The 19,339-nt window shown below is 36.8% G+C and overlaps 1 protein-coding gene across 1 annotated transcript; it reads right to left on the minus strand.

The window, feature by feature from the left end:
- Positions 1-1,243: 1,243 nt before the first annotated feature.
- LOC120166760 lies at positions 1,244-11,900 on the minus strand. The gene is made up of 8 exons (XM_039175972.1): positions 11,432-11,900; positions 11,114-11,185; positions 10,635-10,699; positions 10,304-10,460; positions 9,701-9,781; positions 9,511-9,600; positions 9,237-9,302; positions 1,244-1,446 (listed from the first exon to the last, which is right to left on the minus strand). The coding sequence occupies exons 1-8, from the start codon at positions 11,678-11,680 to the stop codon at positions 1,393-1,395; spliced, it is 834 nt and encodes a 277-aa protein (XP_039031903.1). The 5' UTR covers positions 11,681-11,900; the 3' UTR covers positions 1,244-1,392.
- Positions 11,901-19,339: the final 7,439 nt, after the last annotated feature.

Consider the following 19,339-nt stretch of genomic DNA (forward strand, 5'->3'; position numbering starts at 1 on the left):
GCCGAGCCGAGCCGAGCCGAGCCGAGCCGAGCCGAGCCGAGAGACGAGACGAGACGAGACGAGACGGACGGACGGCGGCGGCGGTGCGCGAGAGCCCCCCTTGTTCTCTATCACTCAACAAGGAAGTGGAATGTCAAGCCTTAAATACCATTCCCAATAGTGTTTCCAACACTATGTGGGATTGAGCATTACCAACAAATATCAAACTTAAAGTAATCGCTCCTTCTGTGCCGATTCCCCATAATTATTGTGCTGTGAATATTCATGTTGATACTCGAGTGATCAGAGGTACTGGAAGGATCCGAGCTTGTCACATAATCTTTGAATAAATGTAACCAACTACAAGAGGCCACAAAGAGGTCTAAACGCTCTCGGATATGGTTGGAGGCGAGATGTCCATGGAACTACGTGAGCCAGCCTATTTAATTTTATTATTATTATTTATTAAGCTAAGATTATTACAAAGTAGTATTTGTTATAAATATTCTCAACCATTTGATAATGGACGTTCAATCATTGTAGTAACTGATGTTCGAACCCATGACCTCTAAATAATATTTTACAATCCATACATATAATGCGCCTACTCTTGTTTACTTTCCATGCATATATGATATGGTTCCAGGCAGTGGCGTATGCACGTTGTGCATAGGATGTGGAAATGCCGACGTTGAAATTCGATTTTTTTTATTAATTATTTATTTTATTATTTGCGTTTATCTTAAAATTTTATTTGTATCTAACCTAAGATAAAAAAAAATTATGTTGTTAATGCGTGTCTACCCTCAATTATTTTTTTAAATCCGCTATTGATTACAAGTGTATGTTTTAGCGCTTAACGTTACTTGAGTTTGATCAAACGAAACAATAATGAGTTACCATTACTAAAAAAAAACACTTGCATATAGGTTTCCATGAAAGTTGAATAAGTTTCTCCTCTAACAATAACAATAATCCTAGGAACAAACTCCACCGAAGTTAGTATTAGAGATGGCAAAACAATTTCCACCCCGAAAAATTGTCCACTCATATGAATTCAAGTCGATAATGATTTGAATCAGAATTTTTTTTTTAATTGTCTGATAATGTCTGTTCAGAATCTTTCTTAAATAACTCTCCCCTTTACCACTGAATCTGAGAAACTTTGAATAATTTGATCATTTATCCAGTGGAGATAATTTTGCATTAAGTACCAGACATCTCAAGCTTAAGTGATTCAAAGCTCATATATACATATACACAATGATGGATACAAACTATATCTATTTGGGGACAAACAGAATAAAAATCATAAAGCTTTCCGAGTCTATCAATAAGGGGAACAATCTTTCATTTGTTCATCAACGACCAGTTTAATTTTAAGCGGAGGGTTTCATGCCTCCCTATAATAAGTCAAGCACTTTCCTGATGGGTGGTCACTGTGGGCCCTGATGCTATTGTAAAATGGGCTAAATTACATAACTGACACTGTTTGTTTTTAATTTTACTTTTCTAACACCGTTCGACCAATATTTCCAAAACTAGCACCCTTTCTGCTGAGTTGGCAAAGGCGCGTCCCCGGGGACGCGCTTTACCCGTGTTTTCGCTGAGTTGGATGCCACGTGTGAAAGGCGCGTCCCCGGGGACGCGCCTTTGCCATATCAGCAGACACGTGTGGAAGGCGCATCCCCGGGGACGCGCCTTTCATTAAATGTCATAAATGCCCCCATCCGTTTTTCCTAACTACCCCTCCTCCTCCCCTATATAAACCCCCTCAACCCTCACTCATTCTTCACACCAAAATCATCTTCTCATCTCTTATATACTCAAATTCTCCAAATATTTGAGTTTTAAATTTGTTATTAGTGGTAAGAAATTTATTTTTATGTTAGTATTTTTTAAATAGTTATTATTTTTATATTAATATATTATGTAAATATTATTTTTTTATTAAAATAATATTTATATAATTATTATTTATTAGAATTATTAATTTTTTTGCTAATTATATTGTTTTGTCTACAGTTATAATGGAAAACGAAATGCTGTTGCGATTGGATATTGATCATATCTCCAGACATTTTAGCGATATGGTAATATTTTTTATAATTAATGTTAATATTTAAATTTATTTTTATTTTAAAGTTATTATGAATTTATATTAATTTTTACTTTTTATAATATATATTATTTAGGATGCTGATCGTATTTTAGAAACTTTTATTAAAAATCCACGTATACCGACATCGGAACGTATTTTGCCATATTTGGCTTCTGCTGGGTTCGGGTATATTGCAACAATTATAGGCGGTTGCAAACTCGAACCTGTCCTAATTTCTGCACTGATTGAGAGGTGGAGGCCCGAGACACACACTTTTCACCTTCCATGTGGAGAGGCAACAATTACATTGGAGGATGTCTCTATGCATCTGGGGCTTCCCGTCGACGGAAATATGATGTGTGGTATGGCGGATGGTGATTGGCAATCAATGTGCATTGATTATCTTGGAGCTGCTCCGCCAGAGTTTAATGGAGGTAGAATAGCTTTATCTTGGTTGAAAGCTAATTTTGAGGTTTTAAATGAAAATGCTTCAGAGGATCAAGCAAAGGCATGTGCTCGGGCATATATTCTACGAATAATTAGAGGAATATTGATGCCCGACAAATCTCGCAACCAGGTGCATTGTATGTGGTTGCGGCATCTGATCGATTTTGATGAAGCTGGAAGATATAGTTGGGGTGCTGCAGTTTTGGCATTTCTCTTTAGAGAAATGTGTCGGGCGACGAATTATAAGAAAACTGCTATCGGTGGATGTCTTCTGCTTCTACAATCATGGGCGTGGTTCCGCATGCCTTTCTTATGCCCGATCGTGAATGAACCATACGTATTCCCCTTATTGTTGAGGTAATTTTCGAACTAAATTTTGATTTAAATATTTTCAATTAAATAGGGTGATATTTAGTTTATATTATATTTCATAGGTGGTCGATGAAAAGAAAGGACCATAAAAGTATACCTACTGTTTTAGAGGAAATTCGTTTACTTATTGATACGAAAGCTGGGTCTGAGGTATGTTTTTAAATTTGTTTAATTATTAATATTTTAATTTAAAATGTTAGATATAATTAGAATATTTTATTTATTTGAATTGTATATTTATATTTCAGTTTCAGTGGATACCTTATGCGAGCGATGAAGTGAAAGCTTGCATCCCACCCCACCTTAGTGGGTCATTAGAGGTATGGATATCGGTTATACCTCTTATATGTTATGCTATTATTGAGTGGCATCCAGTTGATCGCGTGCTCCGTCAGTATGGTTGTACGCAATATATTCCTGGAGCTCCTAGAAATTTAGACGACGTGCATAACATAGATAGACGGGGAAAGAAAGATGTTAACTGGGTGGTGAGACACAGAGATTGGATTGCGCTTTGGGAGAACCGATATACACTGTTGGCCCCTCGACAATATTACGCTGAAACTGGTCATATGGTTACGGATAACTATATGGACTGGTTTAATGAAAATGGGAAGCCGTTTCTACTTTCGGCGGAAGCACGAGGGGTTAACATTCCTAGGCGCCGAGAAAGACGTCAACCGTCTCAATATCATCGTCCCCCGACGCGTGGACGGAGAGAAGGCGCTACCGATTCTGCATCAGTCCCACCACAACATCCTTATTCGTCGATGCCGCAGGGGTACATGCCCAGCCCTCCACTTCATATGCCAAGCCCACCAGTTTATATGCCATCTCCGCAGGGTTACATTCCGAGCCCGCAGGGTTACATTCCTAGCCCGCCAGGTTACATGCCTAGCCCGCCAGGTTACATGCCTAGCCCGCAGGGTTTTATACCATATGGAGGTGCATATACGACTATGCTTAATGATCCAGCATATGCTTCATATGCATCTTATTTGGCTGGTGGTGCTTCTCCGCAGACACCTCAATCTTCATCTGGATCACATACATCGATGCCAATGTTTCCACAGTTTCCACAGTTCCCGGGGAGCGGTGGGATTGTTACTAGCACTCCTCCAGGGTCGTTATTTTATACAGGCCCTTCAGCCCCTTCAGCGTCATCTACACCAAATGAAGAAAATGCTGCTGATGATGATAGTGAAGATGAGGAGACTGAAGAACAAGTTCCACGAAGAAATCCTCCACGAAATAGGCAACCACCGCCATGTGGAACTCATTCGAGACGACGGCATCGGTGATCCAGTTATATTTAATGTTATTTAAATAATTAAATTTCAGAATTTTATGTAATTTGGTTATGTTATTTAAATGTTTCATGGTTGTTACATACATATTTTTAATGTTATTTTTTATTCACATTTAACATTAAATGTTTGATAAATGTTTTTAAAATACAAATTATATTATTCGAAATTTAAAATAAAAATAAAAATAATATTATTCAAATTTAAATTTAAAATATAAATTATAGTATTCGAAATTTAACATTAAATTTTAACTTAATATTCCAATTGTATTCGAAATTAAAAGTTATATTCCAATTATAGTTCACAATACTTAAATTGAAATTAAATTTATCCATACATATGATTTTATCATTAACATATATATTAAAACGTATACATTAAAATCAACTTATGTTGAGTTCATCGATCGACGGAATCAACCAAGAGGGGGGTGAATTGGCAATTTATTCAATGTCACATTTCAATGCTCATTCCATACAATTTCAATGTCACAATCAACTTATCACTTCACATTTATTCAATTTATCAATAACATTTTATCTAATTTATTCAAACTTCACATAACGTTTTAATTTAAGTTATTCTTAACTTGTTGAACATTCAAAAGAAGTTAAATTTAAGTTATTCCCCGAGGGACATGAGTGACATAATAGGGCAATGATAATATTCTCTGACGAAATAATGGAAGGCGCGCCCCCGGGAACGCGCCTTCACGTGAATAGTGAAATAATAGGTACTGATATATCTAGTGTCCCCGAGGGACATGAATGACATAATAGGGCAATGATAATATTCTCTGACGAAATAATGGAAGGCGCGCCCCCGGGAACGCGCCTTCATGTGAATAGTGAAATAATAGGTACTGATATATCTTGTGTCCCCGAGGGACATGAATGACATAATAGGGCAATGATAATATTCTCTGACGAAATAATGGAAGGCGCGCCCCGGGAACGCGCCTTCACGTGAATAGTGAAATAATAGGTACTGATATATCTAGTGTCCCCGAGGGACATGAATGACATAATAGGGCAATGATAATATTCTCTGACGAAATAATGGAAGGCGCGCCCCGGGAACGCGCCTTCACGTGAATAGTGAAATAATAGGTACTGATATATCTAGTGTCCCCGAGGGACATGAATGACATAATAGGGCAATGATAATATTCTCTGACGAAATAATGGAAGGCCCGCCCCCGGGAACGCGCCTTCACGTGAATAGTGAAATAATAGGTACTGATATATCTAGTGTCCCCGAGGGACATGAATGACATAATAGGGCAATGATAATATTCTCTGACGAAATAATGGAAGGCGCGTCCCCGGGAACGCGCCTTCATGTGAATAGTGAACCGATTATAGAAACTATTATATGCAACGTATTATAAACTTTCAAAACAAACTTCAGTTCACAATCTTTCAAATTCTCAAATTCCCAAACTCTAAATTCTCAAATTCTCTGAAAATGAGTCGTCTTTCTGTTGTTGTTTTGTATGATGGAGAAATTAAGGAAGCTGAAGAGGGGGTTGTTTTTGAGTCAGGTCATTATATCCCCTTAACCTTGAAGAGAAACATCACAATTGAGGAGTTAATCACAAAAATTTCGTTAAAGATTCGTGTAGCAGGCCAGAGAAGACTATCTTCACTTCAATACAGATTTCCTACTGAACTTTTTCCGCTCACGTATACATCATTTCAGCTTTCAAACGATGATGATGTTTCTATGATGGTTGATGCTCATATGGGGAGTTCACAATCTCTTATTGAAATGTATGCCACTTTTATTGAGGTTCGTGTAACTCGTGGTCTCTCATATTCCTCTCACTTTGGCATTGCATATCAAACAGATCAAGTTGATAGCCCGACACAACTTATCTGTAATGATTTCACATCATTAATGGCGGATCCAACGCCATATACCATGCCATCAAGTTCAATAGGATGGCATTCATCTGCAACTGCTTATGATCTCAACCCACGTGGCTTCACCAATAATCCATATGGCAACATCTCTTCTACTTCAAGGGGCAGACATTCATCTGCCAATGTTTTCGACTTACATATGGAAATGCCATCGAGACGACAGTCTATTCACATCCCACATGATACAATGGCCTCAAGTTCAAGGGGAGGACACGCAAGCGGGAACTTATTTGACCTCAACATTGGATTATCGGAGGAACCCTCATCTCCACCAGAAGAACCTCTTCGGGAGCCAGGTGCAGATGGTGCTGAAACGGGATTATTCGTTGAACCTGACTCACCACAGTTTAACGTACATTCTGATGATGACGAGGATGACGTTCCGATAAATACAACACCAGCCGAACTTCCTGCACATATGTATGAGGCTGATTACGATGCAATGTATGAGCCTGAATTTCCAGATCTTCCTGATGTTGGCAACTATGGACTTCAATCATCAGTCAATGACGGTAATTTACATATTGGAATGGAGTTCGCATCGAAGGAGGAAGCAATGATGGCAATAAAGAGTTACAATATTCGTAACTCAGTTCAGTCCCGAGTTGATCGATCTAACACGGAGAAATATGTCTGCTACTGCGTCCAACGTCACAACGGATGTCAATGGATGGTCCGTGTATCAAAGAGGAAGAGGAAGAACAACTTATGGGAACTAACCAGATACAACGGTCCTCATACATGTTGTGCAACAGGTATAAACCAGGATCATCCCAACTTGGACTCCAACATTATTTGTCAAGCAATCATGCCCATTGTGAAGCAAAGCTCTCATATAGCTGTTGCATTGTTGATTTCTGCTATACAGTCACAATATGGGTACACTGTCTCATATAAAAAAGCGTGGTTGGCAAAACAGAATGCCATTTGCAAACTTCATGGCGAATGGGATTCCTCTTACAACGAGCTGCCCAGTTGGTTTCATGTTGTGCAAAGACTTAATCCCGGGACAATTGTTGAATTCGAAACTCAACATCATTACGTGAATGATCGAATGGTTCGCGATCGCTGCCAATTTTACCGAGTCTTTTGGACTTACCCTCAGTGTATTAATGCAGTCAAGTACTGTAAACCAATTGTCCAAATTGATGGTACTTTCTTGTATGGGAAATACAAGCAAGTTTTATTATTGGCTGTGGTCCAAGATGGAAACCGCAATATTCTTCCTGTTGCGTTTTCCCTCGTTCAAGGAGAAGACACTGAGTCTTGGGCTTTTTTCCTTAAAAATTTACGTTTACATGTTGTCACCAGGGAACGACTATGCATTATTTCAGACCGAGGAGCCGGGATAAAAGCAGCAATGGACTCTTTGGGTAAAATGTATAGACCTCCACATGTTCAACATCGTTATTGTGTCCGTCATATTGCTGCAAACTATTACGGAAAATACAAGAAGAACGATGAACGTCAGTTAGTCGTGCGGATGGGTATGTTACTTTTTCCCAATTTTTCTATCAATTTCTTATTACTTATTTATACTTCATATTAACTATTACATATTCCTAATGGCTTAGGTTACGAACTCTTACCTCAAAGGTTTGAGTCGATGCTACAAGAGCTGTTTGGCAAAAATAAGAAGGGGTGCGAGTACATTATGGACATCAGCAAAGAAATGTGGACAAATGCATATGACGGGGGGTATCGCTATGGTCATATGAAAACAAACTTGGCTGAAGCAATAAATTCAACCTTAAAGGGGGCGCGTCATTTACCAGTCACGGCGTTGGTCAAAACGACTTATTTTCGTTTGGGTCAACTCTTTGCAAAACTCGGTGGACAAGCTCTTACTTGGATGCAAAACGGACATATTTACCACCCAAGACTAGTAGCCGATTTACAGAAAAAAGTGGTTACATCAAATGGGATGTTAGTTACAAATTTTTCTCGCACCCGTGAATTGTTTCGTGTAACCGAAATGCCACGTCCGCTGCAAGGGATTGAAGCTAACTCTTTCAGAGTTAATCTGCAAGAGAGGTGGTGCGATTGTGGTTTCTTTCAAGCACTCAAATATCCATGCTCTCATGTCATTGCTGCTTGCTCACATTCGCATTTGGACTACAAAAATTATGTTGATCCCGTATACCAACTTTCACAAGTTTTCAAGGTATATGAATTTGAGTTTCCGCCCATAGGAAACGAAAGATACCCAAATGAGATTCAAACTTGGCTTACAATTGTACCAGATCCATTGCTATTGAGGGACTCAGGTCATCCAAAATCTACTAGAATACATTGTGATATGGATATTCGGGAGAAGTCAACAGAACAAAAACGATGTGGGCATTGTAGAAACATCGGGCACAATAGAAAAAAATGCCCAGCTCTGTTATCATCATATAACCGTTAACTCTTATGTAATTAAAGTTTTTAAATGAATGTTTTTATTTCTAATAATTTAATGTTATTGCATTTATATAATTTGTCAATGTATGTACACCTAAATAAATTTTTTTAACTTTTAAATACATAAATATATTTAATATAATTATTTAATATAATATTTAATATTATTAGTTATAATTTTTTCGTTATAACTTTTAAATTTATTAAATTAAATTTTCAATAAGACTAATTTTATAAAATATGTAAGTCTTGAAGATTAAATATGTAATCATACTAATTTATTAACTTATGCATCAATATTTTCGTTAAATATTGACTAGATTGATAACATTTAAATAATTAACTGATAAATTAATAGATCAATAATCAAAATCAAAAATACTCGAAACTTGATAATTCTTACATTATAATCGAAACATTTTACATAATATATTATTAATTTATAATAATAATAAAAATAAACTATTTATTATAAACAAAATACGTGTCTGCTGAGTTGGCAAAGGCGCGTCCCCGGGGACGCGCCTTTCACACGTGGCATCCAACTCAGCGAAAAACACGGGTAAAGCGCGCCCCCGGGGACGCGCCTTTGCCAACTCAGCAGAAAGGGTGCTAGTTCTGGAAATATTGATCAAACGGTGTCAGAAAAGTAAAATTAAAATCAAACGGTGTCAGTTATGTAAAAACCCCTGTAAAATGCACACCCCTGCGTTGCCCGGATTGTAGTACAAAAGCGATCTGCGTTGCAGTCAATGCCGCTGCTTCCTGATACGACAATGATATAAGCTTCAATATCAACTCATATATAAAATCATGTCTGTGATGTAAGGATTCAAGGTCTGAAGAAAAGCGATGAGAGGGGTGGATAAAAACGGAAAAGGAATATATGTTTAACTTGCCACTTTTCTTGGTCTCCTCCGCCAGGAAACACACACAAGTTTTAAAATTGAAATATAAGTAAAGAGATAATAACCTGTCTTTGTCTTTGTCGCTGTAATATACTGACGGCCCAAGCCATTATGTAGCATGGCAAGAGAAATCCAGCAGCACGAAGCAAGAAAAGCTGCACAAATAACCAAACAATTTAAGAGAAAATGGCTCAATGCATATGCTTAAAGAAGTGTTAATGTGAAATATGGGATGCAGCTTGAGGTAAAACTTACAGAGAAAAAAGTAGACACGTCGTCCTCCGTATCAGCATCTGGAACAGTCAATGCATGCCGCAACAGCAGAAGGGCCATTAACTGACAAAATTGAAGAAAACATCAATCATTTTGAAAGCCAATTCTTAATTAATTGGTCATGTAAGAGAAATTAACTGCTTTTAGATTTCAAGGGGAAAAGGAAAAATAAAGGAACCAAAAGAAAGTTAGTCTTGTGAAAAATTTCAACCGAGATACTTGTAGCCCAGGACAGAATCTGGGTGGTTTTCCTTCAGACATCAAAGTTGGGAGGTGAAGGCTCAAAAGGATGGTATAAGTTATTCTCTCCACTGTTGAGAAAACGGGAAGGAGGGGCTACTGCAATTGTGCCACTGCCTCAAGTTTCTATTTAGATGAAGGGATGTTGGGAGCTAAAAACCCAAAAATCATGTAAAACGATAAAAGTAGGTTTCTCCACTGTTAATGCAATTAGTATTCCACCCCAGCACCCCCCAACCCGGGGGGGGGGGGGGGGGGGAGGGGAGGGGAGGGGGTTGTGGAGGGCTTATGTTAAACATGGTAAGAAATTGAATATGTCCAGCAACTTCGTAAATAAAAGCTTACGATTAGAACAGCTGAACGGAAAAAGGCAACTCCACTGGCATTTGATGCAGCATATTCATCATACTCTGCTTCCAAAAGTTGCCTTTCTGCCTCTGCAATGTCCAAGAGTCGAGGATCACCCAAATCCAGAGGGGTGCCAGAGATTGTCCAGACTCCACTAATAGACAGATGCAGAAAACAATACAATGCAAAAATAAAGTTTAGATCAAACTTTGTGATGGATTTCATGCTTGATAAATATCACAGAATATGTAAGTTTTATCTTACAAGTTACAATAAGTCCACCAATCATTGTATAGAAATGTCTTATATGGGAGACCGTCAAACTTACCCAATATCAATAGCAGTTTCTTCAGTTTGAGCACAAGCCGGAGCAGTATAACCCGGTTGATAAGGCTGCACAGCAAATTGAAAGGGCAAACCACATCAGCAAGGAGACTCACCAACCAATTACCAATAGCCACTGAACAAGAAATAAAAACTTAACAAGCCTTACGTGTTAGTAAGGGATGAAAGGAAATGAACATGATAGGCGGTGCTAAGAAAACAAGGGCTTTTCCCATCATTCAAATGATTAAATAATATTCTTCCTAAAAAAGCAGTTGATACTTGATACACCCTACATTCCATACTCATTTGCAGCTACTTTTTTCAAAATCCACAAACTCTGATACCTTACAAACAAAAAAGGCCTACACAAGCTAGTTGAAGGTCTTGTGACAAATTAAAAGGATGGAATCAAAATGGAGCAAGCAATGCATGTTTCTAACCAAAAGAAAATCTAATAAGGGAATTAAGGCAAGTAAATACCTGATGACATATCTCGCAAATGATATCTCCTTTCTCGTTGCACCAATGCTGCACGCATTTCCTATGCGCATACTGCAATTTAAAACAGATGGCATTAATAATACCAAAGCAGTAATGCTAATTGCAAAACTTAGCTTGCTAATGAAGTTCTTTAAACTGAAAGTCGAATTGTGAAAACTCAGGAAAATGCACTTTATATTCTAAGAAGGTATAATAATAATAATAATAATAATAATAATCATATTAATAATTCTTAATCAAACTTTTATCATGAACACAAAATAATAACAATAATAATAAATATATAAAAGAAATTACCTTGAGGCTTCCGCTGCAGGCACAAGGAGTCTCAAGATTCTCAATGGAATCTTCCTCCTGGCAAATGCGGCACTCCGCCGCTTGAATGAGCGGCTCCTCCTCTTCCTCGGCTCCTTGGACGATTTCCTTTTCTTTCGCGGAGCACGATGTATCTGAAATCTCCGTTGAGGGAGCAGCCTCCGACTCCACAGGCTGTAATGGCACCGGCCTCACCAGACGATCCACATACAACACCAGGTGATTACTCATAATTTCTAAAAACTTGACAAAATATTTTCAATTTTTACAATCCAAAAATAATAATAAACCCCGGAATCGCGCTGGGTAAGAGCAGCGAACCGGAGGTTTGGGGAGAAATGAGGAGGGGGGATATCTTGAGAAAAGTCACCTTTTGCTGAGAAAATGGAGGAATTTATGCTGGATGAAGGGAACGAATAAATCGGAGAGAAAATTTCTAAATAATATTTGTTTTGCTGCCAACGCTTCCTTTTTCCAAGGACTAGAGGTTTTGTAGGTTTATACATTAACGGCTCCAAGGTTATTTTTGGAATTTCGTATTGGCCATTGCGCGTTACCCAATCTATATTGGTTTACCCCTTCTTCTCTTTCCGTCACTGTCTCAGCAGTTGAAACTGCTAAACTCAGATACTCCATATATTATTATTAGAAGCGTAAACTACATTTTTATGTGTAAATAATCTAGGCAGGTCGATTATTTAGCCTAATAGGACCCTCTGAATTTTATTTTGGAATATATGATAAATACTACAGTGTCTATAGAATTCGTTATGTCGATGTGACGAATTTCATAGGATATTATTTTTTAATGGGCATTGTAACGTGAGTTTCACTGTCCGAATATATTTAATATATCTTACGGGACTCGTCATGCCCGTGTGACGAATCCCAATAAAAAATATTTTTTTAGAAAATTTTAAAAACATTGTAAAAAATATAATTTTAATGCTGAAAGAACTCGTCACACCGGTGTGACGAGTTCCAACATGTATAATTTTGAATTTATTGACCGTTGTTGCAGTCAATTTTTTTTTAATTCAACGGAACTCGTCACCCCGGTGTGACGAGTTCTAACGGCTATTTTCAATTTGAAAAAACTAATCGTTTATAGTTGTTGGATAGAGTAGTATAAATAGAAGTTTGGGTTAGATTGAATTTTCACTTGGAATTAAACATTCTATTAAGAGTAAAAAAATTTGTGTTGAAGATTTAGTGTTGAAATGGCATCAAGAGAAGAAATATTACGTCTTGATGATGTTCATATTTCGTAGACCGAGTTGTAGAGAGATCTAAAAAAATAGAAAATGGCATATGTAAAAATATTGATTTGTATGGTTTTAGTTTATGTATGAAGTTGTCTTTATTAATTAAGTAATTATTGTCTCATTAAAATCCAAAATTTTATTTATCATTAGAATGGGAAGTTATACTTATAAAAATGATTACTTTTGAGTAAATTGCCAATTAAAAAATTGTATCCTACATTTTCAATTTAATTTTGAGAAAATAACCTCAGTGACCAAAAATCTTAGATAATATACGATTTTGACCAATTTTTTTTGGATTTGCGAAAATGACCAACAAAATCGCAATGCGATCTCTAATTCGCATTGCGATCTCCACTATCGCAAATTCACGTTGCATTTTGCATTGCGATAGTTGAAAAACGCAACGCGATTTTCCATTTCGCGTTGCGATAGTTGGAGATCGCGTTGCGATTTTCCATTTCGCGTTGCGATAGTTGAAATCGCAACGCGATCTCCATCATCGCAAATTCGTGTTGTATTTCGCGTTGCGATAGTTGAAAATCGCGTTGCAATTTTCCATTTCGCGTTGCGATAGTCTACAGTCGCGTTGCGATTTTCCATTTCGCGTTGCGATAGTTGAAAATCGCGTTGCGATTTTCCATTTCGCGTTGCGATAGTTGAAAATCGCGTTGCGATAGTTGAAAATCGCGTTGCGATTTTCCAAATTCGTTGCGATTTTCCAAATTCGTTGTGATAGTTAAAAAAAAGATTTTGTTTCTTAAGAATTTTCTCTAAAAAGATAGTATCCGCGCGGACGTGTCGAAGAAACGTATTACCACGACCACGACCACGACCACGACCACGACCCGAGACGAGACGAGACGAGACGAGACGAGACGAGACGGACGGCGGCGGCGGTGCGCGAGAGTCCCCCTTGTTCTATATTACTCAACAAGGAAGTGGGAAAGCCAAGCCTTAAATACCATTCCCAATAGTGTTTCCAATACAATGTGGGATTGAGCATTACCAACACTTGTTTCCAATACAATGTGATTATTCAGGAAACAATTAACAATCATGCACCTTAAAACAACTGAATCAACAACCAATTACATTAGTATTATACGATTAAATATGTCATAATTCAAAGTCAATCTATAATCAATCGCGATTATTGCAATTTTAAGCAAAACATTCAAAAATAATATCACTATTTAAGGCTCAATCCCACATAGTATTGGGAACAAGTATTGGTAATGCTCAAATCCCACATAGTATTGGAAACACTATTGGGAATGGTATTTAAGGCTTGGCTTTCCCATTTCCTTGTTGAGTGATAGAGAACAAGGGGGACTCTCGCGCGCCGCCGCCGCCGTCCGTCTCGTCTCGTCTCGGGTCGGGTCGTGGTCGTGGTCGTGGTCGTGGTCGTGGTCGTGGTCGTGGTCGTGGTCGTGGTCGTGGTCGTGGTCGTGGTCGTGGTCGTGGTCGTGGTCGTGGTCGTGGTCGTAGTAATACGTTTCTTCGAAACGTCCGCGCGGATACTATCTTTTTAGAGAAAATTCTTAAGAAACAAAATCTTTTTTTAACTATCGCAACGAATTTGGAAAATCGCAACGACAACTGTAGACTATCGCAACGCGAAACAGAAAATCGCAACGCGACTGTAGACTATCGCAACGCGAAATGGAAAATCGCGTGCGATTTTTCAACTATCGCAACGCGAAATGGAAAATCGCAACGCGACTGTAGACTATCGCAACGCGAAATGGAAAATCGCAACGCGATTTTCAACTATCGCAACGCGAAATGGAAAATCGCAACGCGATTTTCAACTATCGCAACGCGAAATGGAACGCGAATTTGCGATAGTGGAGATCGCAATGCGAATTAGAGATCGCATTGCGATTTTGTTGGTCATTTTCGTAAATCCAAAAAAAGTTGGTCAAAATCGTATATTATCTGAGATTTTTGGTCACTGAGGTTATTTTCTCTTTAATTTTTAAATAAAATAATAATTTTAATTTTAATTTCTTTAAATATTTTGATTTTCAATATTTTATTTTAATGGTAAACTGCTCATGATTTGATAAAATCATTAGTTTACCATTATTTACTAATAGTTTACAATTATATAAACATAGTGAAAATAATACAAGTTAAAAAAACATAGTTACAGTAAAAAAAACCTAGTTACAGTATATAATATTTTGTAATGCATATTTTAACGTCGAGCTTGATATCTTGGAAGATGTAGATAATGTTTTCTGTCATGACCTTCACCTCTACAGTGGCCACAAAGTTTTTGTAGACCTGACTCTCTTTGCGGATCATCCATATCGGTATGAATTCGGCTAGATTCAGGTCGACACTGTAACTTCCTACGCAATTGAGGATTTGGCAATCATTCCTCATAAATTATGCATGTAGACCAGTATGCTTCATTTGGAAGGTACTTGAAGTCACAACTGTAAATGTTACGCATAGTGTGCAAGGTATAATAGTCATCAGCATATAAGTATGGGTCAACATTGATGTGCATACATGCAGCAACAACGTGAGCGCATGGGAACCTAAAAGCTTGAAATCGACCACAATCACAATATCTTCTATTCATATTACCAGTGTATGTTATAGAATTACCTCCCTCATGTGGTCGAACTAGTGTTTGGGCAACGAAATCATAATCAAGTCTGGCAAAATTATGGACAAACATTGATGTCGCATGTGTTTGATTCTTTAGCATTACCTTCTCAAAAACTGGAGCCCAATTTCTCCCATCATTGATCATGGAATCAATTTGTGCAGTTTTGTCTGCCCATGGTTTACCCAACCTAAAAGTAAGTCTCCCTAACAATACTTGCTATCGGTAGATGTCGAGTCCCTTTCAGCATTGAGTTGATACTTTCAGCAAGTTTGGTAGTCATATGGTCGTAACATTGACCCTCAACATTATATGCTTGTGATCATCTCTCCCTAGGGATTTTAGTTACGAATTCATACACATCATCTCCGTATTTTTTCAAATTTTCAAGCCATATACGAAAGTTTGGTTAGAGTAAAGCATACCCTAAAAAATAGTAAATTAATTGTTATTAAGAAATAAAAGAACATAAATAAAGCAAAAATAATTAATAAGAAATGATATAATATTTACCCATGTTGATAATCTCTTTTTTGATCTTTTCTGCTTAAACATCTTCATTCCATTCGACGCAATATGACGTATACAATAGCCAAGAAATGAGTGTGGAGGCGTTCATCTATTTTCGGGTCTAGAAATTGTGTTTAACAACCCGGCGATCGATCTGAGATGATTGAAAACATAGGAACGCAAGTTGGAGAGAAAGAAATTCCAAGTTTCCCCCGATTCATTTTTAACAATGGCGAAGGCAATGAGGAAAATATTGTCTCTATATTGTGCAGCGACTATCATCAAGACGTGTCTGTAGAGCCCATACAGAAAAGTTCCATCGACTTGAATCATTTGTTTGCAAAATCTAAACCCTTCGTAGCTGACTTAAACGCCCAGAACAAGGCACCAAAAATTCTCTTCTCGGGGATAATGTCTCTTTCAAACGCACTGCATGATGAATATTGTACCTAACAATGTTTCTAGGGTTGAAAAATTTCATTGCTTGCAGTAGACGTGGTAGCTCATTATATGACTGATCTCAATTACCATACAACAAGGTCATTGCTTTCTATTTAGCCATTTATGACTTGTAATAAGTCAAAATATAACTAATTGTATTCCGAATGGATGCCACTAACACAGAAACTAGCACTCTTGGATTTTTTCCACCAACAGCTTCACATAAAAGTATATGACATCCGAATCTAAATGTATGTGGTCTTGTGTCAATGAGGTCATTGTACATGCATGTTGTACATTGATCCTTGTGACTTCCCACAACATCTTCCGTTGTAGGTATGATACTTGTATCCTCAATTTACAGCCAACATCATGATCTATACACCGTACGAAATAAGTCTTTTGATCTGACTCCGTGACATATAATTGAATATGAGCTTTGATGCAACACTCATTGATTGCTAATTGTGCCTCTTTTTTGTTTCAAACTGAGACCCAATGACCAACTAAGATGATCGCTCGTCTGAAGAACCCCAATGGGCAGCACATAACTTTGGCATATCATATATTTCAAGATTTCGCATAGCATCATAGTTAATTTCATGCATTTCAAATGCATGATGATAACGAGGTAAATCATGGCGAGCCATTTCAGGTTGAGGGTCTTTTTTTGCCCAAACATTTGGAACATTATGCAATCCTTGACATCTTGAAAGAGTTGTCTCCCATACATCAGCCTCAACATCCACACCTTGTCCCTCTAAAGCAACCTTAAAAACATTGGGCTCATCAACTAATGATGTGTTGGCATCGTCTACCAACGGACAATATCTTCATCATCTCCGCTAAATTCAGCAAGACTTTCACCGAACCTTCCAACAAGGTTATCATCATTATCACTTGCATGTGGTTCAGAGGGGTCTGCTTTTTCTGTTCTTTGAGCTAGTATTGATGAGGTCAGAATAATATTTGTATTCGTGGTTTCGACGTACATCTCCACTATATTATTATTTGATGATTGATGAAGTCCAACCATAACAACAACATCATCAACATCAAGCTGGATTTTCCATATGCCATTGGATTTGAGGAGATCAGTTGCTGATAACATAAACATAAAACAGAAGCCCCAAATATTCTCTCAATTTTTTGCTTTATTTGGCGATGAGATACATCTATAGGGAACATCATATTGATGGGCCTATATGACTTAAACACAACACCAACATCAGTTTGTAGAATTTCGCCATTATAATGGACAACTGTGAAGAATTTGTTGCTCATTATTTAAAAAGTATTTGGTTAGAAGAAAGAAGTTTGTTGTGTAAGATATTGAAGATGAAAGGAGTGTGTTGTGTAAGAGATGAAGTGAGTGTGCTATGTACGAGATTGAAGATGATGTACACTACTTAAAGGGATGAAAAAAATTTAGCCGTTGGAACTCGTCACACTGTTATGGCGAGTTCCATTGAAATTTTTTATAAAAAATTGCCCGTTTAACAACGGAAAATCCGACGGTCTAAACTTTCAAATTTGTAGCCGTTGGAACTCGTCACGCCATTCTTTCACCATTAAAATAATATATTTTTTAAAACAATGTTTTTAAAATTTTCAAAAAAAATATTTTTTATTAGGACTCGTCACGCGGGCATGACGAGTCCTATAAAATATATTAAATAAATTTGGGATGTGGGACCCACGTGACACGAACCATTAAAAAATATATCTCATGGAACTCATCACGATGGCTTGACGAGTTCCATAGACACTGTAGCATTTGTCGTAGATTCCAAAATAAAATTTCAAGTGCCCTATTGAGCTAAATAATCCACCCGCCTTGATTATTTGCCCAATTCAACCCATTTTTATTGCCTAAACTATGAGTACTTTTTATTCTGGTTTGGTATTTTCTTTTTCAAATTCATACATGATGTTTAATTTATGTCTTATTTTGATACTCGTTATTAAAAATTTAACAGTGATTTTGACGTGTCACAATAAAATAATATCACATCATTATTAAAAATAAAAAATGCCACATCAGTAATTCTATTAATTTTTTAACTATAAGGTACCAAATTGAAACATAAATTAAACATTAAGTATGATTTTGAAAGAAAATAAAGTTTAGGTACCAAAACGAAACAAAATTACTAGTTTAGGTATTAAACATGTAGTTTACCCTTATTAAAATTAAGACCATTTATAAAAATTAGGATCATTATTTTTTAAATAGATATTACATTGTATTTACCATTTGTTAAGGGTTGAAGGGACTCGTTATTCTCCCTAGAGCTCTTAAGTTTGAGCACCAGAAAGAGTATGAGTGTTCATTGTCAATTGGTTGAGAGTCTTTAAACATATATTGCCTTTTATTTACCACATACATATAAAAAATAATTATTTTTTAGTGAATTATATATTTAGTCACATAATTACTTGTGCGATTTTGTTTTGATCACAAAAGTATTTTAAAAAAATCATATCTAACATTACATTTTAATATTGTTTTGGTCATCGATTGTTAAAAAATTATTAGAACTTTTGACGTGACATTTTTTCAATGATGATGTGGTAATACTTTATGGTGATACATCAGCATTCTCGTTAATTTTTAACGAAAGGTGGTAAAAATGAAACCAAAACGTAACATTAGTATGATTTAAAAAAATAGTTAAGTAACCAAAATGAAATTGCATAAATAGTTGAATGATTACCCTTTCATTTTTCCAATAATACAAGTTCCAGAACTAGGCCTGTAAACGAACCGTTCGTGAATCGTTCGGCGGGAAGTTCATTTATGTTCATTTATTTATTAAACAAACAAACATGAAAAAGATTTGGTGTTCGTTTAATTAAATGAACGAACATGAACAGAGGGCTCGTTCGTTCATTTACGTTCGTGAACGTTCGATAATATGTTCGTTTATGTTCGTTTATTTATGTTCATTTATGTTTGTTCGTTTATGTGCGTTTATTTATGTTTAGCTCAATCTCTCTAGATCTATTTAAAATATTAAAGCTTAATAAGTTTTAATCTAATACCCATAA

The sequence above is a fragment of the Hibiscus syriacus genome, unplaced genomic scaffold, assembly GCF_006381635.1.
Source record: "Hibiscus syriacus cultivar Baekdansim isolate YM2019G1 unplaced genomic scaffold, ASM638163v2 tig00003041_pilon, whole genome shotgun sequence".
Taxonomy (NCBI): domain Eukaryota; kingdom Viridiplantae; phylum Streptophyta; class Magnoliopsida; order Malvales; family Malvaceae; genus Hibiscus; species Hibiscus syriacus.